Source organism: Solea senegalensis, linkage group LG4, assembly GCF_019176455.1.
Source record: "Solea senegalensis isolate Sse05_10M linkage group LG4, IFAPA_SoseM_1, whole genome shotgun sequence".
Classification (NCBI taxonomy): domain Eukaryota; kingdom Metazoa; phylum Chordata; class Actinopteri; order Pleuronectiformes; family Soleidae; genus Solea; species Solea senegalensis.
The window spans coordinates 6,624,614-6,651,176 of record NC_058024.1 but is presented as its reverse complement, the minus strand read 5'-3'; the positions used below and the strand labels follow the sequence as shown (position 1 = coordinate 6,651,176).

Genomic DNA, 26,563 nt, shown 5'->3' with positions numbered 1-26,563 from the left:
ACGTGCAGCTCTGCTACGCAAATGCGTATATTCCAGGAGTCACTCATGCAAGCAGCAAGGATGATAGGTTTGTCACGAGTCGTCTGTGCACTCCGTGTCTCAGCCACAAATCCCAGACCGACCCGACAACCCGAGTCATAGCTGGGGTTGTTGTGACTAAGCTGAAGAATGCCCTAGATGTGGAGACAGTGAGCCAAATGTGAAGTTCTCATTTACATCTCAAATGACACCTTAGGGATTTGATCGAGACAAACTGACGGGTTGTATATTTTTAGCAGCACAGACCTAAAACACAAAGATGACAGGTTATACATTTTCAGTTGGATAATGATTTTGACTGAATTCTTCCGAAACAAACGTGCATGTTACTCAGAAAAAAGACTGACTGTTATCAATAAAATAGATTTCTAAATCAATTGCCAACTATTTTGATTATTTATTGAAACAAGTTTGTATTTTTCAGCTTCTTTAATGTGAATATTTCCTGCTTCCTTTGCTCCATAACAAAGTAATGAGAACAGAACAATTTTAAATCATTTTCTGGTATTTTATGGACAAAACCAATGGATTGACAGATTAATTGATACTGAAAATAATTGTTAGTTGCCATAATAACAATACATAGAGTATGTACTAGTTTCTTTTTTACACACTTCATAAAACAATGAGAAAGGAGTGAGCAGATTTGTGCTTTATGTGTTTTTTTAATCCAAAGCTGAAGCAGAAAGTACGGCAGGTAGAGCTGAACAATGAAAGGGGAGAGAGAAAAAAAAAACATCTGTGCCTCCACTGCAGAAAAGTGTTAAGGGATAAAAACAAAAACAGACAAATAAAAAAAAGGAGAAGAAAAAAAACCCATAGGGAACATTTCCCAACATGTTCAATGAAAATGTATACAGTGAGAGATTTGTAGGTGCGATACGACAGGTAATGTGGGTGTGATTTTACAAGTGAAGTGGACCATACAGACAAAAACACAGCTATTTCCCATGATCCCAAGTGAGCTGAAAAGAAGAGGAACTGTCCGTCACACCACCTTTGAATGTGACAACAGTTTGCTGGTGGTATGTCAGATTCTGCTCGGGGGAAGAGCGACGGCTCTTCAGTACTTTCTGCTTCCTCTATCAGTCCTCCAGGAAGTGTGTGGAGGTGAGGACAACACCGGAAACGCACCTGGTTTAGTCTCACTGAGACTCCTGATGGTTGAGCTGGTGTAACCAACAGTAAACTCTAAAAAAAAAAAAAAGACCAATCGGAACCATTTACTCCCGAAGAGGGCGCTACTGCTTACATAAAACACACAAAGTCACCTTACTGTTGCTCGACGCGTCTGCAAACAGAAATTGACACTAACAAAAAGGCCCTAGCAGAACTTCAAGCTGACAGACACGTCTGCATAGCATTGACCTGAAATATAATCTGGCAATGTCATAAATTCTGAAGGATAACATTGGTAAATGCCTGAACCAAATGGTAGGTAGGGGTTAAAAATAATTTGCTGCTTTAGCAATACTCAGTAAGGCCTATGCTAAAATGTTCATAAAATCCATGAAAAAATACAGTATCCTTTGTCTCCTCCTCTCCTATGAGCTACATGCAGGAGGAAGTGGAGCCCAGTTCTGTTGTGAAACGTGCCCTCCTTCTCTGCCCTAAAACTATGTACCTGAAAAACAAGCATACATTAAAATAGGAGAGAGGGACCGTGAGTGAGGTGCTGCGTCTGAATGGCACATGGCCCTTCTGTGAGTGCATAGGCCTCTGTTCGACATTCACAAAGACAAACTGAACCCGACACCCCCCATCCAAATCAATGAGTGACTACTTCCGGCTAATCCCAACGGGTCAGGGACAGGGTCCTTACATTCTGCTTGTCAGTTCAAAATACATCTGCATACTTGCCATGTATGAAAAAGATAACTTTCCCTTGCTTTTTTTTTTTTTTGGGATTTAGCCATTTCATGTGACATTCACAGAATTTGGGCTAGAGCTAGAACATGGCTGTGGGGTGAAAAACGACTGCTAATGCTAAGGCTTCGAGTCCTCTTCCAACATCCAGGCCCTTCCGAGCACGCACAACCTGATATTTGGGAAAGGAGAGGAGAGGAGATCTCACTGACTCCCTCTCTTCTCCTTTTAATCTCTTCTCTGGTGTACAAACACAGATCAACACCCCCTCTCTGCTGGAGCAGAGCGGTGAATTCATTAAAATGGTAGAGTAATAAAAACAAACACTCCTAAAAAACATTAGAATTTTGCCATGAAAAAATAAAACACTGAGAAAATCCATGCAATGCAGATCATGTGTCGACAAGTTATTGCTTCCTTTTTACAACCTGTTTTTAAATGTGCATGCATGCGTGCATCTTTCAGTGGGTGGCGGACTGTGGGTCCGCCATGGTGTGACTGGCTTTCTTCCTCCGTTTCGTTAGCAGTGGATTGGACGAGTCCTCAATGGTCTTGATCTTGATTTGCTCATAGTCAACCCTCATTGTTGCCAAGGCACTGGTCATTTCCTCCTGAGACAAGAAAATGACGAGCTTGTTAGACCAGTCCAGTGCTTTGCTGCACTCTGGTGACAGAGGATGATGTTTGCCCCAAGTCAATCTTCTCCTTTTGCATATATTAGCTTTTTAATTATGTAATATCTACGGCATTATTCTTTTATGACTAAATAACGGCAATGAGTGCATAAATGTAAATGAAAGGACCTAAAAGATACAACTGTTAACTTCTAGCCATTCATTCTTGCCCAGTCTTGCCCATGGACTCATCGGCATTTGTATTAAAGAAGCCTAGGATTGAACCTTCGACCTTCCAGTTGGAAGGCGACCCACCCTCGCTACTGACCCACAGCACATGTCCTCACCTTGACCTCCTCCCACGTGTCCTTCTCTTCCTTTAGTACACGGCTGGTGTGAAGTGGGGTCTGTGGAACCTCCATTGATTGCTTTAGGAAGAAACACAGAAAAGGATGATCTTATTTCAGTGCGGGAACATACAGTAAGCCTGAAGAACTGAGCTGAACATATGTTGTGAAACTGATCCAAAAGAGAGTTCATGTTCTCACATTGATCCATGGATGATTCATGAACTCTGTGATGGTCATCCTTTGGGTTGGTTCAGTTTTTAGGAGGGTCCTTATCAGCTGTTTCGCTGCAAATGTAAATTTAATTAAAAAGGGTGAAACCAATACAAGAAATACTTGAAGAATTCAGTACAAGTAGAGTATAATGAAATAATTCTTGTTGGTAACATGATCACATTGCTTTCCTACTGTGGACCAGTGTTAATTTCGACTGTTTTTCACAGTCGAAATTAACAAAAATGACAAAAACTATGACAAAATCTACTAACCCGTTCATCATCGAATAAAAACTACTACGAAAATGTTATGGTAGGACGAACTGGGAAGACAAGCCAATCTAATTACATTATTAATTATTAATCTTTTTGCGAGGTACGGAGGTCGATCTGCTCAGAAGTCAACGCGGAGGAGGAGGACACGTGAGGAAAGTGGCAGAAATGAAAGAGAAGAGTCGACATGATGGTCGAATTTCAAGCACGATGTTACTGAAGACAAAAGCCTACTACAAGGAAACATAATGCAAAGGTTCAGTAAAGCATACACATCAATGCAAAGCACCAACAGTGCTAATTTTGGATTTTAAACAGAAATACCAATTGACATGCTGAAGATAATAAGTCCATGTTTAACAGTCTTCAAATTGAAACGAATAAAGACTTGTATTTGATTTAAGTCAAATTAAAATGTTATATGTGTAAATTCAAACCTTAATTATAACATATTAATAGATAGTATTTTAGTCAACTAAAATACAATTATATTTAGTTAATTAAAGGAGACATATTATACCCTATTTCCCCAATTAAAATAGTTCCCTGGTGTCCTAGAGAACATGTCTGTGACATACTTTGGTCAAAATACCATAAGATGAAGCACCATAGCAGTTCAATAACCCTGCTAAACCCGCCCCTTTCAGAACACTCGGTTTTGTGCATGGTCCCTTTACATGCAAATGAGACACAGGCAAACACACACCCACTTCTTCCAGGGTGTTTCTGATTTGTCCTCTTTACAGCGCTCACTCGCTCAGCTCCTGTTCCATTCCTCTCCCCCTCCCTCCAGTAGTTCTCTGACAATATCAACATGGCAGCGTGCACGGAAAACAGCGAGAGTGCCGTCACAGGAAGAGACGTCCTACATAAGGATCGAGTCGAACAGTGCCGAACTGTAAATCAGTTAAAAACACTTAGGGACAGCACCACTGATCGCCACCGCTGATCGCCAGCAGCGCGCGGCGAGCTGAATAAACTGCCGCTGTATGTGACTGTATCAGACCAGTGACTCTATGCTCCACCGCTGGCGACCAGCGGTGGCTGCATACATTACATTAAATGTCATTTAGCAGATGCTTTTATCCAAAGCGACTTACAAAAGTGCATTTAAACATTTAAGCATAAACTGCTGCTTTATGTGACTGTATCAGACTGAGTCTGTGCTCCGGTCATGGAGGACGTACTAAACAAATCTGTTTAATTAGGACGTGTCAGAATGGTCAGTTATGAGCTCTATGTGACCTTTTCTTTAAAAATGTGTGTGTTTGTACGTCAGGGAATACGTTTGCTGACTTTATCCGGCACATTAGCTTCATATATAAAATCCTCTGAGGCTGGAAGTTTGTGTAAAACACTGTGCTCCACTGTGCAGCCACGAACAGCACACTTGTCCCTCCGCGTTGACATAATACCGCTCTTCCTCCCTCGCCTGCACTCTCGCAGGGACAAGGTGGATCTAAGATGGAGCTCTCGAAGTAAACTCACTGGTGGGGCAGTAACATTTGCGGTGAAATGCGCATGCTGCCGTCATAAGCGCAGGGAATTCTACATCGAGTGTTTTATCGCCTATACTTACACTAAGGGGGACCACGAAAACATGACTGAGTATTCTTTTTCCACACTTTGGCGACTGGTAGGGCCTCCAGAGTCCCAAATATAAGTATTAAAATGGTTAAAAAGTTGATTTTGCATAATATGTCCCCTTTAAAACAGCTCAGATGACTAAATTAAATGGTATTTCAGTCATAACTAAAACTAAATCCAAATCTGCAGTCAAAATTAACACTGGTAGCTAAAGCCATTGAGTAATTGTGTGATTTATTATCCCATTAGTCAAATAATCGTGTCTGTAATCGATGACTAGTTGACCGTATAAAAACGCCTTGTAGTTCTCTAGCAGATATACATGTAGCCCTACATGAGGAACACAGGCATAGCTGTTCTTGTGAAAGCAGCCTTTAAGAAACTTCTTATTTTCTTAGTTTTAGACATTATAAGATTATGACGTTAGAAACGTTAGTGATTGGAACAACAGTGAAAATTTCATGCAATCGTAAGACTATTACATTCTGTTCTGTTTTTTCCCCCTCTAAAACTAATTTATCACTCAGGAAACAAGACATCACTTTCATCTGTGGAGAATTTGACTAACAGTGGCAAATCAGTTAGTTTCAATTTCCTGGTCAGAAAGTTGAGATGTGCTGTTTGGCACTTTAGGGTGCAGAAGCTTGTGAAACAGTACTGTCATGAATTCTTGTTTCTGACTCACATCAAAGTATGGTACTTTAATCCAACAATAATACATAGATGTGTGCCATGTTCCTCGTGAATTTTTACATTGTTGCTCTTAAATCACATTTCAAACTAATGAATAGTTGATTTCAGTTTTCAATTCATTTGTTGAATGGCTGCCACATCTAAACTCAAAAACTCAAAACTTTTCAGCATATAAATAAACATAGGTTTACCTTCCTCTGATACGTCAGACCATTCAGGGTTGGGAAACTCATACTGGCCCATCCTGATCCTTCTCTTCATCCCAGGAGAAATGGCGAGACCGTGGTTAGAATAAAAGGGAGGGTAACCGCACAACCTGGTGAGGGGTTTTAACATGGTTAGTGCATTCAATAAAGAATGAAAGGAAGAGAGGAGAGAGATACAAGATCACTTACAAGATATACATGATAACTCCAAGCGACCACATGTCACATGACTTGTCATATTTCTCTGGGCCCAGAACCTCTGGAGCTGAAAATAGAAGGGGAGCGATAATAGGAAATTATTTAAAGAAATGTCTTAACAGATGCCAAACATGCAGCGTGCAACGTATAAACTGTAGTACTGTTGGAAATCATAAAGCGGCAGCTCTGGTGTCTTTCTTCGGACAACACAGCGACAACAAGAGCTACGTTGGAGCTAATTTGTATCACTATTAATATGTACAGCAGGTATGAAACAAACAGTATTAAAGCATGATCAATCTCACTGTTCTGTTTGATTTTCTACGATGTAAAAGTCAACAGTAAACGTATTCAATATGCACTAGCTTATAGAGCGATACATCGCCAACTATGGAGGCGAGTCAGATGAAAACAGCCATAAATCTTCTCTTCGACAAGTTGTCGAAGAGAACTTGTCGTAGTCAGACTACGGCCTTAGCTCAATTAAACTGTGCATGAGTTTACAGTCATCACAGAACACAATCCTGCATTTAAATTCTTACCAACATAGTAGGGTGTGTAGCAGGGAGTGGCTAACGAGTTGTGTGAGGTGGTTTCCTTGGCAAAGCCAAAGTCTGTGAGTTTGAGCAGAGCACTGGGCCTCTTTGTGGAATACAGTAGATTCTCTGGCTGCAGTCGAGAAGAAAAAAAAAAAAGAGTGAGACACAAGTCCACAAGCTCTGGAAATCATCGTTTAAAAACGAATTCTCAGTGTGAAGTTAAGATACAAACCTTGACGTCTCTGTGTGCGATGTTAATCGAATGCAAGTATTGTATGGCCTCCCCTATGTTCTTCATGATATCAGATGCCTCTGAAGTAAAGAGACACAAAAGCTGTGAAGATTGGAGGCCACATAAACCACACATAAGAATGTCACATGTAAACAATACATGACGGTAAGCAGCTCAGACGTGATCTTTAGCAGGGGTCGGTGCCTCATGTGATTATTATCTACTTTGATAATTGGTTTGGTTAAAATATTTAAAAACAAGCTTTCTGGGGAAATCGGGAAAATAAACACCAGATTAATTGGTGAAAATAATCTTTAGTTACCTCTTTCTGTGAATGCCTGGTCTCCTCTATCCTGGATACGACTAAAAAGCTCCCCGCCATCCATACTGGAAAAGAAAGAGTCAGGATGAAAGATTTTTATAAAGATAAACTCTTTACTCGTCTATTTTCTCATGCCTAGGTCGACACAGCATGAAAGTACATGTGCCCTCCTATGTACTAATGCTCATACTGTATGTATGACAGTCACTTTTTGTAATTGATTTTAATTGTTTAGAAATACATAAGAAAAGAAAAAGTTAAAGTGTCAGTTATTTTGACAACAGATTAATTATGTACTGAATTATGAAAGGAGAGGACAGGTGGTCTCTCTACTTGCTACACACTACCAGACACATTCATGGGGATGTGCAGCGCTGACTGGAACAAAGACAAGAAAGGAAATTGAGTTAAGTAATTATTTATTGACAGGCAGTTTCAAATTGTATGACTTGATTTAAAACCCACGCCTGGGCCACTATGTTATATGTTTGGGCAGAATAATGGAAATAATCACCAAGCCTAACTTTTCTTCAGCTGTGTGAAAAATAACCTAGTGGCTTCCAAGCAAACAGGATGTGCTGGAAGAGATGGTGGTGTGGTTAGGGTTAGTTGGTTGACCAACACAGACGATAAGTGTTAGAAACTGGCGGTCCCTGGAGCTTTTCAGTCATCCCAGGTCACAAAAAAAGTCTAGTTGAAGTTTACTAAACATGGCTGCAGATACCTGAAGATGATTCACTTCTCATCCAAGAGGGTTCTTTAGCTCCAAAATGAAGAGGATTTCCAGACATAGACATGTTGCCCTAATTCAGCTCTTCTTGAGAAAGTGCATGACCAGTACATAGCTGATGTACGCTAAACTACAGACATCTCACATGCAATGCATGACTGCAAGCTTACGACTGCAAGCTCAACTCCACACAAAAAAAACAAGAAACATTTTACTTTCAAGGTTACATTTCAATTTATTTTTTTCTTAAGACTTAAGGAAAGTATGTTTGTACCAGCCTGGTATATGGACTGGCAAATAATTAAGAAAATTATTTATAATAAACTAATGTGAAAAATGCAGAAATATCTGGATTTGAAGTACTGACATGTGGCCAACATGTATTGTTCCAGGCAACATAAGGTTTGACATTTCCAAGCTGGATATGTAGTAAGAGCACCCACGTAAATTGGTACTTAATCTGGCATCTCTGCACAGAGACACATCTCGATTATGGTTTGGTGGCACTAGGATACTAGTATGATTTGTCTTTAAAAAAAAAGACAAGTTGCATTGTTATATCTAAGATTATCAAAAACATTCCAGAATAAAACAAACTCCAACAGTCAAATACAAAGATAATAGTTATTAACCTGAATTGGATGGAGTTTGAGAAAAGCTCTTTGATGTTAAGTTTCATTTTGTCATTTTGCTCGGGATGACTGTATGAGTTTCGGGTGCAAATTTGTGCGTGTGTGACTGAAAAAGTATGACAGGCATCTTTATGCATTTTTGCGTTACAATGGGTGAGCAGGACCCACAAAGGTGGAGTTGTGAGGCGGCTGTACTAAACCACAGCACACAAACATCTCATAATTAATCATTTCCACTTTGCATACTGAGAAACTGACAGCAGTCTCAGCCATCGTATTCTGATATCAATGTGCAATCCAACAGGTTAAGTGTGACAGGCTTCAGAGGCAAAAGTAAAAGTAAATGTGCACCTACTTCTATTTCTTACTAATTTATAGTAGTGAAACTACGATCAAACAGTGCAGCCCTGTTTCCCGACACTGGTCAAACCCTGACCCCTGCCCGCATTTCTGAAAATGTCTCGAGATGAGGTGTGAATTCTCAGTGCAATGAAGACTCGATGAGAATGTAAGACATGTGATCGCATATCTCACACTATCATAGCACAAACGCCAACACCCTTGCAGAATCTGATCTACTTTCGTTCACATCTAATGTACATCACAGGTACAGTGTGGAAACACCTAAGAAACAGGCACAACATGATGACCTGCATGAAATATCAAGTCTTTAGGGAAACGAAAATCCATAAACATCAGCGTTTCATTTCAGTTTTATTTCAAGATCAGAAAACGTTAAACTGATTCATTATTTATTGTGCATGTATTAAAAAAAAAAATGAAGAGTCACTTTTAGTGTGAAATGACCATATGTACCACTTCCTGGTTTTCAAATAACAAGCTCTCCAATTTACAGTACGCTTTAAGTAAAAAATGCAGAGATGTGCTACACTCTGCCAAATATGACCGGAAGGTGCTGTGAACATCACCTTTATAAAATCAGTGGTAAGGTCAAGCAGGACAACAATAACGTCTCCAGAATCAGAAACCAATAAGATGTCACTGAAGACCTATAACAATGCTGATTCTGTGCTATGAAGGGTTTTAAATCCAGACTGAAAAACTCCAGGGTATCCTGCTCGTCCAGGAATAACTTTAGATGACCATAAACAATTTTCTAAGATTTTGGAGAGAAATGTCAGCTTGGAAATGGGCCAAACATTGCCAAGACAGAGTTATCAAGACCCGGTTTCTTAATCAGGGTTTGCATGACTGCATGGATAAAATTTGCAGGCACCACACCAGAAGACAGACTGCTGTTAATAATGGCAAAAACTGACCGACTTATGATAGGGAAGGCCTCTTTAAATAACTGAGGAGGGACAGCATCACAAGGGGAACCAGAGGGTTTGATGTGGACATGCATGTTCAAAATATAGTAAAATATAGTCTAGAATTTGCTTTTAAATGCACTGGGATTGGATGTGTTACACAGTAAAGGTCAAAAAAGGTTATATGTAAGAATTGGCTTTGGCAAGGAAAGCAGTTCTCAAAACATCTCTATTTCAAACCACTGCACATGCACTTTGTACAGTGTTTCAAGAACACACACGTCATTTTAAGATGAACACACCGATGGTGCAAAGATGGGAACATGTGCATTTGTTTATTTGAAACGGTTCGGAAAACTGCATTGGCCTGAAATGTGTGTCATTTGTCACACTCCGCACTAAGTAAAAGATAGAATGTTGCGATTACACAGCACATAAATAGATGCTGGGTCAGAGAGCAGGTTATCCGGTGCCTTTGACTTCATTGAACTTCTTGCATTATCAGGGTGACATGGCATAATAATATAGTGTCACAACATGGGAGAAATCCTAAACAACAAAATATGGGTCATCAAACTGACCCAATTTCTGTAGTGGAAAACAAGAGTACTTTAATCTCTCTGTGTCATCAAAGTGTGAAATTCTAGGAAACATTTTTGTTTCATCAGAAGAACCCTTTTTCATAATTCTCATTCAAGTTCATTTTCAAAAGGAAATTAGTCATCACCAACAATATTCTTGCATGTGAGTGTATCAGAAGTCGGGTCCACTATTGCTGACTTACAAAGTTAGCACAGACCTAATGACTGCACGTGTGCAAGATGTGGGTTTGGTGGTTCATGGTGCTTGGTGCTTGAACATGGAAATGCGAAGGCGTGAAATATATAATGAGCATTTAAAGGAAATGGGTCATTTTCTACTAAGGTCACACAAACGTGATTTACAATAACTGACCCAGGTAAATGTGCTTCCCACCAGGAAATGCTGTAGCTTACACTTTCACTTCATCTCTCAACTTAAACAAACCATAACATAACCACCCAAAGACAGGTATTTTAGTGTGTGTGCCTGTATTCCTTATGTTATGGGGACACAAATCAAGTAGTAGAAGATTACACCAGTAGTAATGGTTAAGGTTAGAGCAGGTCTCCAGGAAATTAATGTAAGTCAATGTAATATCCTCTCAAATTGAGTGTGTGTGTGTGTGTGTGTGTGTGTGTCTCACTCACCATTCCATGACAATGAGCAAACACTTTCTGCTCTGATAGAGATTCTCATAGACATCAATGATGCGCACAATGTTGGCACAAGGCGACGCCCTCCAGTGGAGATCCACTTCTCTACGGGCTTTGGCACAGTCCTGCAACATCTGCACAGGAAGACAAAAGTTGTGGGTGAGCCTGGTTCACATCAAATAAAAAATAGCAGTGTAGCAGTGATACTGCTTTATTTCCTTTAAGCAAAACTGGCCATGTAATAAAATAAAAGGAAACCAGAGACTGAATGCAACTACCAACTTAAATGAAGAGTGGACTGACAAGACAGCAGTGCAGTGCTGCCACCAACTGGCAGAATGTTAAATCACTTTATCTTTTGTTTTTCATAAAGTAGTTTGTTGTGAATACAGCACCCTCTGGATGAGACATGATATCAGTGCACCAAGCTACTACAAAACATTTTCTTGTATCAATAATTATCCCATCCATTCACAGATTTTTACTTATTTACTGTGTTTAAGTCATTGGTATAAGTAGAAATAAAATCCCTTTGTCACATGAAGCATGGTTGAAGAGAGAAGAAAGATTCAGCCCTTTAAATGTATACATTTAGTTTTACTTAAACTTTACATTACCCACGTATCTTAAAGGTAAGTTAAAAAGTGAGGTGAGGTGAGCTAGCATTCAAAGATACTAAATATGATCTTAATCAAAGTATGTTTATAAAATTGTGCTCTGTTTTTTCGCAAGTGGGAGAGCCTAATTAAGAATGGTGTGTGGTCAATTAAAGTCTGTCTAAAAGAGTGTATGAAATAACGTAGGTCACAGGGCAGAGCAGTCAATTGTTCAAATCCCAGTTTGGACTGGTAACCCGTCCAGGGTGCTCCCCCACATCCTCCTACCGTCGTGGAGGATAACGCAGTAGGAAATTAGTGAGTGTGTTGGCAAAACATCAACTGGAAATGCGCTGTGTATCTGTGTTTGTTTATAAACTCAATTATATTACACAGAACACATCCCCTCATGTGAAACACTAAGAATATCCTTGTCAGTCAATGGAAAGAATGTAGCCTTGTAGCTTTGACACTAAACCATCGACTGTCCGTCTCATTGTGTATTGCATTCCAATCCTACCCACGGTCATGACACAAAAGTGGGCTCCATTACAGTGGGAAACCAGAGCTGGGAGATTCAGAGTTGCTTCTCTGTTGTCTGGCCAAACACACAAAACGTTCTGGACTTTCACATACACACATGAAACGGTTTACTTATTCATTAAAGGTCCAGTGTGTAAAATCCTGGTGAAACAATTTTCATTTGTGTATAATCACCTGACTGTATGAATTGTTGTTTTTTTCATTACCACAGAATGAGCCTTTTATATTTATATTAGGAGCCAGTCAGCTCTACGGAGGTTGCCATTTTGGACCACATGTTTTTAGAAATAGCCCACAATAAACAAACTAAACATCCTTTTTGATTTTGACGCTAACTGAGGGCTACATAGATTCTGCAACAAATGTGGATGGGAAGGATGAGGAGAGGGATGTTGAGCTGCAATTTCAACCCAAAAATTTTGTAATTATTCAAGACTTCAACGTGTCAGTGCTGACATTATCATTTTAGTATTTTACGACACACCTCAATTATCCAGGTAAGCAGGAAGAGCTTGATGGTGCAGTGCTGCTCTCCTTTGCTTTATCTCATCACTGATCACACAACTCAGTTCAGTAGTTTAATCACCCTTTGGGGCAAAACAAACATGGGTGGGTCTTCCTGTATCACAGCAGACTCAGAGGGAAACAAAAACTCCTTAATAGGCACGTAACCCTGTGGACACTTCAGGACCCACAAGCAATGGATTCTGCATGTAGAGTGATCACTTCATATCAGGTACTGACATGAATCTTTTTGGAGTCATAAATGTTCTAGCAAAGGGAAATATTGTTTACAAGCATCAATTTGATTTTACAGGAAAACAATAGTTTTAAGCAAGACTCCATATTGTGCAAAATATAAAGTAGACTCACGAGCACTTTCCCTGCCAGAGAAAACATGGAGACGCCAACTCCTTCATCTCAAGAAAAGCCCAGTAAACCTGCAAGGTTCAATAAACCCTCGCTGCATCATTCAGAAGAAAAGTGCCATATAATATAAACATCCTGTGTACAAACACACAGCGTCCAGCGCTGCTGTGCACCGTGTTCTCATCGGCTGGTAATAACGTAAATGAAAGAGAGCCACACTCGATCCCAATCAAGTTGACAGGCTTCTGTTTCTTTCAAATAATATCAGAAATTAAACTGTAAATAAGAGTTGAGTCATATTGAGTCAGTTATAACTCACATTGTTTTAAAGGATATCGGCTAAATATCGATATCATCAAAATTAAAATAAATTAAAAAATTTTTTTTGCCAATATCGCCCAGAACTAGTTAGCATCCAGGTGCAGCAGCTTCCCAGTTAGCAGTTGAGGGGATACTTGCAGGAACTCAAAATGATCTACATGTTTTTACACTTTACTGATGTTTAATGCATGTATGCAAAGCCTTATTGTATTCTGTGGCACACTATGACAAAAGGTAGGAGTACAATCGTAAGTTTCCACAAAGTTTCTACTTAACTGCAGAAGCTGCAAATCTGGATGCCATGTTTTTTGGCTGCTCACGCTCTAGGTTTCACCACAGTGGATGATCCACATATTTGATTTGACAGAGATTTTCTACGCCACAACCCTCCCATTTATTCTGAAACAGGGATCTGAAACAGCAACCCAACCCGGTAACAAGCCCAATTCCTTTCCACTCAGCACAGATTTGAATGCTAATTAACTTAAATATTGTGTTTATTTCTGGGGGGTTTTGCAATGTGTGAGAAGACAGAATCATGTGACAATCAGAGCTCAAAAGTTATTGATTTAGGGTAAAGGTTTTTTTATAAAATTAGCCACAATGTCAAAATGTTTAACTGGTCTTCCCTTATTTCAGAAATCTCCCAATTTTAAGTCAGTATAACAATGTTCACAACTGTCAAATATGACATACATGCATGCATGTACTGGAAACAATAATCATGCACCTAAACAGAAAAGCATATTTTTTATGTAGCAACCTTTCCATCAGAAACAGAGACACCATCTAAACATATGTGCACACACGACACGCCCCCTTCACCTCTCCTGCTGGTAGCTCATGTGGCTGCATAGCCCCCCCATCTGCTGTTGGCCCTTTGAGGCCAAACAGTGGAGCTCGGGGAGAAGGAGGGAGATAACGGGGGGCAGATGGACACACAATACATTTCCTCGAGTCAACACAAAAGCTCCGAAGCCCAGGGCAGGACAGTGGGAGACATAGTGGGTTTAAAGTTAACAGATCAACCATCCTCCACATGCCACTCATGAGCCGAGGAAAGGGCCAGGATCGATTTTGGGGTGATAGGTTAAGGCTCAATACGAAAAGGGTTAAACAATGAACTATCAAAAGAGGCATCTCTGTAGGTATGTGAGTGATTTAGAATAGAATAGAATATATACTTTATTAATCCCCTTAGGGAAATTATTTCTATGCATTTGACCCATCCTAGAATTAGGAGCAGTGGGCTGCCACACTGAGTAGCGCCCGGGGAGCAATGGGGGCTGGGTACCTTGCTCAGGGGTACCCCAGCCCTTTCGACCTGGTGGGGACTAGAACCGGCTACTTTCCGGTTACAAGCCAAGTTCCCTTTCCACTTGGTCACAGGCTGCCCCCACGTGATTTGTTTATTGAACTCAGAGTTGCAAACGTGTTTGTGTAAATATGTGTGTTTAACTTATTAGGACAATTTTGGAAACTGATGACATTCACTCTGGTCTTATCTTCAAAGGGCTATTTAAGGGTTAATGCATGGTTTTGAGGTTATGGCCTTCAGTAGGTTTAGGTGTAATGCATATGAACAACTGGGCAGTGATTTGATTATGGTACGACTAGGAGTGGTGTTCAACTGAAGGTGAAGTGAATTTAAGAGCTGCATAATTCAAGACTCGAGACATTAATGCTAGTACACACAGACAGACAGTCCGGACGCAGTCCGGGGGGGGTAAACAATAACAAAAATAGACTAGGCAAATACAATAAGGCTAAGAAATATAACAATTACACAAAATGAAATGCAAAAACAAAATACATTATTTCTACAACTTTTTCAATCTTTCAGTTTCTGAAAATCTTCTGGGGTTCTTTACTATACTATATGTACTATATTTTGTTACATTGTTATTATATGTAACAAAAATAAAACAAACAAATTTTGGTCTCGGAAACAGTGATTGGCAAAACCGTACAACTTCTTCCGACATATTTTGGACCAGAAACCAAATTGCGAATTAACTGACAGATTAATTGAGTTGCAGCCCTGGAACAGATGGATGGATCAATGGATGGACAGACAAATGGACAGATGGATCAAAAAAATAATAAACAAAACCGTAAAAATCATACAAACTATGAACAGTATCCTATGGAACAGTTCCCTATTACAAATATTACTAGTAATAGGGGAAAAGGTATTGCACTTTTGTCCATTTACGATTGCACACAGCTGACAAAATAAAATCTAAAAAAACAAAGAACACAGCACAAGTGTGTTTAATCTTTCGTTTCACTGCCAACAGTTGGTTCAACTGGCTGGGTGAGTATAAAACATCCCAACTATCAGTGGTGCAATTATCATGAGATAAAACTGAGACAGAGCTAGAATACAAACAAATTAAAATCATATCTAATAATTCAAAATTCATGAAGATATCACCTGACAAAATAAAGCCCCTCCTGCATGACCGACATGCAACTGGCAAATGAATTATTTTACCCAGCAAGTGTCCTTGAATAACACTATTTGGTTTTTTTAAAGGGTGGGGGTGGGTGATATGACCACAGCCCAGAAGTAGCAATCTCACTTCCTCATACAGGGTAGAGCTGTGCATGGAAAGAAAAAAGTGCATGGAGAAGTCTTTTAAGAGGAACAGCAGGGTTGGCAGGGACAAAGACAAATGGCAAGAAGTAACAGATAGTTGGTAGAAGATTTGGATTTATTTTTAAGGTGCCCCTTTGCTTTGAGCCATCCCCACTGACTGCTCTATTTACACACAATAATAATAATTAAGTAAATCCCCCACTGACAGACGGATGTTCTCTCTGTTGCTTTGTAATAACAGGGGTCAAGATCGTGAACCAGTGATTTGGATTTTCACTTATCGCATGTATTTACATGTGTGAATATGGAAAGCATGTTGTCCAACACAAACTAAAGAAAACTATGGCAGCCAGACACAAACAAGTTACCAGGCAACAATTTAACACCAGGAAACACAGTGAGCTCGAGTGGCTTGTTGTTTTAATGTGGTTTACAGGAACAATACGACTGACATCCAGCCTTTCATTGAACAAAAATAATTTGGTCAACTTTGATATGGGCAAGGTGACACGTTTTAGACCACATATTCACTAATAATACACATTTTACAAATATTAAATCAAATCAATTAGGTAACTGGTGTTAAACTGACAACTTTCATAACCAATACCAGCCATATTGGGTTGGTTGCAGCTTCTGATTATTGAAGACTTGTCTCTGCACCGTCACCAAATGTGTACAGTAAATTGGCTGCATTGCTGAGGGGTAGGAGAGCATGTTGAATGAATGAACTCCGGAGTAGAAAAACAGTCACTTCCCATTGAGCAACCACTTTGTTTCCTTATTAAAGAACTGATCACGCGGAAGAAAATGTACACAGAAAATAAATCGCTGACATGGGGTCCAGCGAATAAATTAAATTCCTGTTGCAAAATCACTAAGGAAGTGTTCAAAGCCATTCATAAACATGCTGTTTTAGCACATGACTAAGTGCCGTGTCAGCTTGGAAATTTCTCAGTACCACAGTTACGTTTGGGTAGCTTTTGTGTGGGTTCATCATCTACAAACAACCACAACATCACATCCTTCTAAACACTTTTCCCTCGAGAGAAAGAATGGTCATGCTTGGACCATACACAGACCATATAAAATACAATCCAGTAAATCATACATTTTTTATTTTTTTTAAAAAAAAAAAGAAAAAAGGGAGATTACAACACCACACAAATGTCAGTCAAAAGAGTTTTTTCTTAAGCTAATGTTTAACGCCTTTTGAGAATAGTCCCACCAGCATGACCTACCTGCCACCACTGCAAAGTTCAATTCTGTATTTTATGATTTAACACCCTACATGTGCATCACACGAGCTATTATTCAAGCAATCCTGTAAGCATGCACAAGCCAAGGGAATGTTTGTGTGGTTTGAATTTGGGTGTGTTATGAACAAATAGTAACATGGAAACAAGGTTTATCTGAAGGAGTTTGCTTTGTTTTTTAAAGGTCTATTTAAAATAAACCTTAAAAGACTGATATGATTCTTTTCAACTCCTTACCAGGCCAACTTTCAGCAAAAAAAAACAAACAAAAAAAACTTTGTATCAAATCCTTGAGTTTGATTCCAATAAAAAGTATGGGAGTTCATAACTGTAAGACGCCTGCCCAGTACAGGAATGGTAACAGGGTAAATGGTAATCCATGTTAACATACAGCATTATTTAACATTCTCAGCTTTTTGTTGATTAATCCAACTGTTATTTTCTTGTTGATTTGTTTACAAAACAGAAGAGGCCATTATAACTTCACACAGCAGCCACAAGTTGAAATCAAAAAAGACATTCAGTTTATATGAAAACAAATACTCCGAGTTTATGCCATCATCAGAAACAACTCAAAGAAGGCCACCACAGAACCTCTTCCTTCCTCCCTCCCTCTCCTCCCCCTCCTCCCCCTCCTTTTCCTTCCTTTCTCTCATGATTGAAGAATGGGCATTGCTCATCTTCTGTATCAATGTGTTAACCTTTAATCAGACAGACAGTCCAAATGCAATATTTAAGAGGGAGCATTTGTGTCCCCAGTGGTGCCTGTTAGATCACTGTGACAGAGAAGAGCAGCAACACACTGAGTACAGTTTTCTTCCTCATAGTGTGTGATATTGTGTCATAATACGCACACCTGTGTGAACACTCTTCATTGGTATGTCAGTTACATTGTGCCAAAGTTTGAGTTTTTTCTGTGATAAAGAAAGTAAAAAAAGGGTCACTTAAAAGATGTGTGTCCTTTCTCTGTTATTACCATTACACTACAACATAATGAGTATGTGTCCATATGTTTGTACTGGGTGTCAGTGCAAAGTCATGACTTTAACAATGGCCAATAGTTACAGTTCCTCTTTTCTCAGCCAACCCCTGACAGGTGTCCCTGCTTCACTGCACATCTTTCACAAATTTCAGGAAACACAATTTCAACGTCTTCCAAAAAATGTGGCCAAACTACTGAGCCACACTGCACAGGATTACCTAATCAACAGATACTTTGCAGAGTTTCAGTCCAGATTAAGAAAACTACACTACGGGGTGGGGTAGCTCAGTGGTTAAGACTGGTACCCTGTGTGCAAAAGACTTCATGGTCGCAAGTTCAACTCCACCCCTGGCAGGTTGTACTCAATTCCCTCGTAAGTCGCTTTGGATAAAAGCGTCTGCTAAATGACGTAATGTAATGTAATACACTACACTAGGAGTTATTGGTCTTTAACCTAGCCTACACTTAGTCATCACTTCAAAATATGTTTGTGGGGAACATATAAGTTCATGGCCTGTTGTTTGCATTTCCCACAAGATTAGGCAGGTTACACACTGGAAAAATCCCTGAAATTATTAGGATGAGTTGTTTTGTGAATATGAAAAATGTAATATGGAAAAAATGTTTAACATAAAACTGTGGTGTGTGTAAATCCGAAATACTGTTGTACTGTATATACACCAGGGTATGTGATCTGAGTGGAGCTGAGGAATTTTGACCAGAGTGAATAGAAACGATTAACAAAAAATAAATTAAATCAGAATTACAGTGATGTTATCTCTTTCCATCTCAATCTGATTTGGCTATACCAGTGTCTGAATTATATGTGAGGAAGAGGAGGGTGATGAATATTGGGACTAAATCTGCCTCCTGTCGAAAGACTGTAGCTGACTTTGCTCAGCGCATTTACACTAGGACGGTTACTCATCAACCTGAATTTGAAACAAAATGGAATTTATTGCATGTAAAATAAAAAAGTGGCTTTAAACATGACATTTTGAATGAACCCTTTGAATTGACCTTAAAATAACTATAGATCATTGTATATTTTTTTTACTCATGCTGCGTATTTAATCCAGAGATTCCACTGAATGCCTGTGTTTTATTTTTGCCAGATGACAGGAAGTCAAACACATTACAACATTAAAAGTGTTATTTTCAGAATAAAAACAATAATTATTTTGTATAATTATTAATAATTATTATAATTATATAATATAAATAAATTGTATTTTATAATTATTATAATGTAATTTGTTTTTAAACACTGCATTTTAATGTTGCCGATTATGGTGTTACTTTGAGAGCTCAATATTTTCTCTGGTGGTACTTGGTATGAAAAATTTGAGAGCCACTGATCTAGACAATAATGTGTGCTATTCAACTGTGACTTCTGCATTTGGACTCCTCTATGGGTGGAAGTGCAGGTATAAAAGTACTGCTTGTATTATTGTATATGTATTAGGTTTATGAAGCCAAAGTTGAAGACACAAAAAAACCTTAGTTGTAAAATCCTGCAGAGCCTGTGCATCCTTTTGTTTTTACCTTAACTTCCTGACATCTGACATTCATCCCTATGCTGTAGCTGGGCCACACAAACAAGCCGTTTCTGGTCATTTGTGTTGTCATAACCTCATCACTCCTTACATAAACGGCTTTCTTTTGTCTATAAAAATTCACTGTAAGATGGCACCAGAAGAGGCTTCAAATCTTTGGGAGGGAGAAGGTAGGAGGGATATTTAAAAGCCAGTCCAGTCCACACAAAGGTACAAAGCCTTGTAGTAAATTATTCAACTGAGGATTTTTTTTTAGACCTTTTAGACTTTTCTCATAGTCCCCACAAACACAGTCACTTTATTAACTGCACTTGTTAGCATAAACTAGGGTCCTCCTAGTAAACGTATACGTTTCAAAAAGGTGATGTCACCTTCGGCCAGGAAGGCACATTCTTAATCCTAGCATATAATACAACCCTAATAAATGGAAACGATGAGCTAGGGCTGACTCAGCTGACGTCAGTGACAGGAACAAAAAGGGCATTAGTTCATTAGTTCATAAAGGTCTCAGTCTGTTTGCCTACCATCTGTTTCAAGAGCATGAGAAGACATGAGGAAGGATAAGATATCAAACTAACATGCCAGCACCAACTTTTTAAGAGGTATCACTATCAGGGTTTCTATAGGGTGCGATAAATTAAACATACATTCAGAATTTCTATTATATTATAAATGCAATTTAACCCGTTTCACGTTCATGCTAATCAAGTACATGGGATATGATGCAGAGGAGAGATGAAACTGGAGTGAGTGAAATACTATCAAAGTAAAAATATATGTTTGAACCAAACATGATGACTCAGAACTGAAAGTACATCATGTAACTGTATGGTTGCTTTAATATTTCAGTACAAGCTTTTTTTTCAAACATTTTATGCACTACAGAAGTGAATGGTAAATGGTCTGTATTTATATGCGATTCTCTAGTCATGATGACCACTCAAAGCTGCCTTGCACTACAGTTTTTGTGGGTCAAAATTGCAATTGCAATCATTTCGAACGATTACTCCTCAGCGAGGTAAAGCAGCTACTGGCTGTCCTAAAAGTCACTAGAAGACACTAAGTGACATCATCACCTAATTTACATAATTGATGATGTGTATTTACTTGTAATGGACACTGTAGGAGAGAGGAATAGACAAAAAGCAAGTAAAAAAACTCTACAAATTAACTATCTTCTGTCAATTATTGTTTTGTTTTTTATGTCGCACTCAGAGAGCTGTTGATGACGTACAGTCAACGGATTCTCAGCTAACCAATCAGAACGAGTGTTGTTGATGACATACAGTCAAAACATTTAACACAGCAGTGGATTGCTTGATAATACTTAGAAATACGTATAATACAAACACAAGATGTGTGGAGGGGGATTGAAATGGAGCTTCAGTGGGATGGTGTGTATAAATCATACATAATTCACATCTACATTATTCACACTTTCATCCCGTCCGGTGTGAGACCTATAGAACGATACGTGCTTTCACATCAGAGTCTTCAAAAGTTTCTAACAATGCCTAAAAAAGTTGCTAGATTTGTCGCTAGTCACTTTTTTGAAAAAGATTCACTAGAGGGGACTGAATACTTGCTAAATACAGCAACAAAGTCGCTAAATTGGCAACACTGTTTTATGGGTAAAGAGTGGGACAGGAAGTCTATTCAATAAGATAAAATAAATAAAATACAAGAACAGCACTATTTTCAGAATAAGAGCCCTCGTTTTATAATAATCGATTTGTTTCGATTATTTTGTTTTTGCCTTTGTTTGGGGCCATAATCATAATTGAAACACAAGTTTCGATTCATTTCACAGTACTATTTCATACCGTTTCACACACGGCTATCAGGAGCAATGTGAGGTTAAGTGTCCCATCCAAGGACACGGGAGCCAGGAATCAAACCCACAATTCCAGTTAAAAGGAGGCTCGTTCTACCACTGAGCTACTATCCCACCTATGAATCTTATTTCATTGGCGTAACATCACCAGCAGAATACAATCCAGATTATTGGGTTTTAGAGTTTTTAAATGGGAGACTATATAAATCGCATTGTGGCTGCACAGACTTTAAATCATGACTGTCGGCATGCCAGAGAATGACATAGCCGTCAGAGACAGAGCACACAGATGTGTCTGTCTAGAGTGACGGACACTATAACATTCACCACAAAGTTTTAAGACTTTCTATAAATCCCATTGCTCTGATACATAGCCTTTTCTTGCTGTTTTCCATTTTTAATGTGTAGTTTTAAATGAACCAATGTTTTTATTGTTCACAAGCTGTTTTAAGTGACTTTTGTTTTACCATTGTTTTGCCTCGTTCAGACATGGATATAACATTTGTCCTGTGTCATTGTTACATTACATTACTTTTATCCAAAGCGACTTACAATGGAATTGAGTACAATCAGCGAGGGGTGGAATCGAACTTGCGACCATGATGTTTTTTTTCGCACATAGGGTACCGGTCTTAACCACTGAGCCACTCCACACCCAGCATTACCATGGGTCCTGGATGCTTCTCTTGTGACCACGTGTGGGCTCTTATCTATCCTGAGGACAGATTGCGTTCCTGCGTGCCCAGGAATGAGTCAACATGTGTCCTCATAACACATCCAAATGTGGTTCTTGTGATCAGAGCGTTCAGACTTGTACTTAGTGCTGTCTGACTGCATGTGATTAGATCACACAGGACAGATATTAACAGGTTGTGATGATGAGACAGCGATAACTGGTACGAACAGTGTTACATCTTCAGTGGTAGATGTTTATTTACATCTTCAGTGGTAGATGTTTATTTAAACTCTCGTCTCGTAAGGATATCCATGCATCTTCGTTGATGTCAAGCCAATTACCACAGCCGAGTATTAAACACCAGTTGAACAACATTGTGTAATCCATTTGATTTGTTTAATTTATGAGTCTTATAAGTCAGATCTATTAATCTGTTGATTATTTTCTTGATTAATCCAGTAATCGTTTGGTCCATAAAATGTCAGAATGTTTAGAAAAATGTTTCTCAAAGTTGGAAATTATTTGTCCACAAACCAAAGATTATTCAGTTTTAATGATTTCTTTGTTGTGGAGATTTGTCTTAACTCTTTAAAAAAACTGGAAAAACACTTTACCAAAATAGTTAGATGAATTTAGTAATCAAGCAATTGCTTAAACCATAGATTTTGGATAATCTTGTGATGGTATCTGTGACGCCTTTCTGGCAGGTTAAAAAGTCACTTCTTTAAATTGAAGCCCATTTGTGTGATAGCGAAATTTGACCATGTTTATAGGCAATTTTGTTGTTTCCAACATTTAATATAATTAATTTAACATTTAAAAGCCAAAGAAATAAACCAAGCATTACCTTAAATAAAAGGTAATATTTGTATTTTAAGCATGTGACACAGATAATTAACAGTAGACATTTAGATAGTGTATTTACAGTGTGACACTCTTCTCTGAGAAATGTAAACATCTCAAAAGAAAACTTTTCATGAGTCCAGAGAAACAATCTATGTGCAGCTTTATATCCAGATATAGCTCATATATCGGGATATAGCCTAAAAAATATCAGGATATTATTCATATGCCATATCAGCCAGGCTTAGTATAACTGCATATAATAGAGATGAAATGCATACATCTTCCCTAACCAGCTTCATCCACGCTGAAGCATTGATACTGTAACAATGATACACCTAAGCATGACACTGTGGAGTAACTTTCCATGTTTAATCCTATTATACCATTGCTCACAGAACAAATGACTCACCAATGCACAACACAACTAAATATCAAACAGGTTTAGTATAAACTGAGATAAAGTGATAGTGAATTGACCTCTGCATTTAATCTGTCCTTTTTACACACACACGCCAAACAGAAGAGCAGTGGGGCGTACTTATCTGCACTTGGAGAGCAATGGGGGATTGGGTGCCTTGCTCATGGACACCCCAGCCCTTGAACGATACCAGGATTTGAACCAGTGACCATCCGGTTGCATGCCCGATTTATTTCCCTTTGGCCATGGGATAGTTTAGTTTTAGCTTGTGCGCAACAATTTGGGAGTTAAATAACCACATTGTAAACAAAGCATATATCACTTCCCTGCACTTTGTTATTTATTGTCAACTTCTTTAATTTATCTTTGTTCAATGTGTGTGTGTGTGTGTGTGAGAAACAGAGAGCGAGAGAGACAGGGGGGATGGTTGTATGACAATAAATTTGCATTATGAAAAAAAAGCTGCTGTGTTATTAAGGCACGAAAAATCCTGTTTTGTCTGCAAATGACCAATACAGTAAATGATCTAAATTGGTATTTTCCAATAAAGCCCTGAGTTAATTTAAATCCAAAGCACAATCAGAGCGATGAAACTATCAGCCAGAATTTGCTTATCAGACGTTTAATCTTATCACAAGTGATAGGGACTAGTGACAGTCAAAACTATTTCATCATGTGACGCAGAACAGCTTGAGTAGATTGGGGAACAAGTTAAAAATCGAAACAGCCTGTGCCCCCTGTGATATTGTCCTATGTCAGATACTGTATATTGTGTGGCAAAAACTGAAAGTTGTGAACGCAACACAAAAAGACGTGGGAAGTAGTTTCCGCTTCATTAGAATAAGTAAACAAGTTCACTGCTAATAAAAACTACAAATGCACATAGACCAAAACCAGCTTTTCCTGAATATTTTACTTTTCAATTTCTTTCAAACTCAGCAGCAATTGAAAGATTTTAAGGTTGATGCATAAACGGAGTGCATCATAACATCGCTGATAAAAGATTCACTCAACTATAATTCCAAAATAAAGACGAGGGAAGAAATTAGCAAACTGTACCAACTATTTCAATAATCAATAAATAACGTGAGTGTCTTTTATATTATAAAACAAAAGTTATTTAAACGTTTTTTTAATGTAAATGCACTCTGTTTTCTTTGCTCCTCAAATATCTTTGGTTTGTGAACAAAACATTTCACACCTTTCAACTTTATGCCAAGATCAACTAGAAAAGGATTGGCATATTAATCAATAATGATTAAAGTAGCCATTAGTACCCAAACTCTATTGTGTCGTTTTAACAGTTAGAGAATGTCGCTTGTTTATAGCAAACAGAAGCCAGGTGTTGGCCTGTTTTACTTGATAGACAGAATATAAGTAAATATTGAGTGACCAATGGCTCACGTCATATTTACTAAATGTAAATAGACAAATAATCTGGTGCAAAATAATTCTAAATCTAATGATTAACATTTCATCAAATTCTTTGACATCTGGCTGCAACCAATAATAGTTTTCTTTATTGATTTTATTGATTGGTCAATAAAATGTCAGTGTTTCCTCAAATATCTTGTTTCATTTACAACATAATTCATTCATTTTATTCTGGTTTCTTTGTCAAAAAAAATCAGAGAATTTGTCTGAATTAAAAGAATAGACACAATATATAACCATCAAAATAGTTGGCCGTTACTTTAATGGCCAAATTATCATTGCAGCCCTGGTATATTTCCTGTGACCCTGGCCTGGACACCGAACGTCCTGTAATATTGCTTCAATTTCTTGCAGAATACCCGGATTTCCTGGCTCTGCGTCAGTTCTGCACTGTTTTGACCGCCTGAACTTCTGCCGACGGTATTAGTCAAATATAACATACCTTCAGAGCGTATTTGTCTCCAGTCTTCTTCTGGAAGATTTCGAGAACCTTGCCATTGATGCCCAGTCCCAGAACCTGGCTGGTCACCTTGTAGTCGTCTGTTATGGCGTTCTTCTTGATCTGTAAGGTGGGTCTGGGGTGAAAGGGGAGGAACTGAACCTGTGGGTTCTGCTGCCCCGCCGGATTCTGCTGCCCCGCGGAGTTCGGAAACAGTGGCTGGTTCTGTGTGTTGGACAACATGCTCTTCTTGGTCTGGGCTGAGAGATAAACAGCAGCCAACAACAACATAAAAATCCTCGGGCTTTTTCTTGTAACACAGTACCGCCTCTTCCTCTGTGGTTAGCTGGCGTCTTTCTACGAACACCCCACAGTGTAACAGCCAGGCCCGAGGAAAACCCGACAGTAGTTTGGATGATACGGATTAAAAAGAGTGACTTAACCGATGGTATGCTAAATTAGCTTGCTGTTAGCATGCTAGCACGAGCCTATTCTTGACCTGTGATTCGCGGCTAACAACTCAGCTATCAGTTAGCTTGATCCATCTCCACTGTCCGCCATTCACCGGTTCCTTAAAGAGCTCCTCGGGAACTTTTCCCAAACACCCCATACATCGACTACGGGGCCAGCTTCAAAAACAATAACACAAAACACGACGAAAACACCCAACGACTGACAAGAGAGGGGCACAACTCCGACAGATTTAGCACGCCAAACTCACTTCAGTGGCCGACGGACAGACACCCAGCCGTAGCAGGTTTTACTGCTGACGTCATAGACGGGGTTTTTTCAGCGCTTAAAGGAGAAGTAGGACGAAAACTTACCGGATATTTAACAAACCGAAACCAGCAGGACACAACATTGTTGCCACAACACACACGCCAATAACGATTTTATCACACATCGCGATGTCACCAGGTTGTATCATGGGGAATTGCCATTAATATCAGATTAATTGTTTTAATTCATGCACCCTTAGTTTTGACTGAGTCATAACTGAGTGTCTGACTGTCATAATTCTATGAGAATTTTCAACTGGAATTATGACTAATCACAATTAAATGGAAGATATCTCAAACTGGAACTGATGGTTTGTTTATTTTAACTTGTTTTATCTTATGTTAACAGTCTTTTTGTGCTTGTGCTTTTTCACTATACAGTTCTAGCATGGCTCGACTGGCCTTTTTTTTG

At 38.9% G+C, this 26,563-nt stretch overlaps 1 protein-coding gene across 1 annotated transcript; it reads right to left on the bottom strand.

Moving 5' to 3' along the window:
* Positions 1-684: 684 nt before the first annotated feature.
* LOC122768478 (MAP kinase-activated protein kinase 2) lies at positions 685-26,138 on the bottom strand. Its single transcript, XM_044024525.1, has 10 exons — positions 25,376-26,138; positions 10,994-11,133; positions 7,132-7,196; positions 6,810-6,889; positions 6,581-6,707; positions 6,030-6,105; positions 5,826-5,950; positions 3,068-3,153; positions 2,867-2,947; positions 685-2,516 (listed from the first exon to the last, which is right to left on the bottom strand). The coding sequence occupies exons 1-10, from the start codon at positions 25,661-25,663 to the stop codon at positions 2,367-2,369; spliced, it is 1,218 nt and encodes a 405-aa protein (XP_043880460.1). The 5' UTR covers positions 25,664-26,138; the 3' UTR covers positions 685-2,366.
* Between the last annotated feature and the right edge of the window lie 425 nt (positions 26,139-26,563).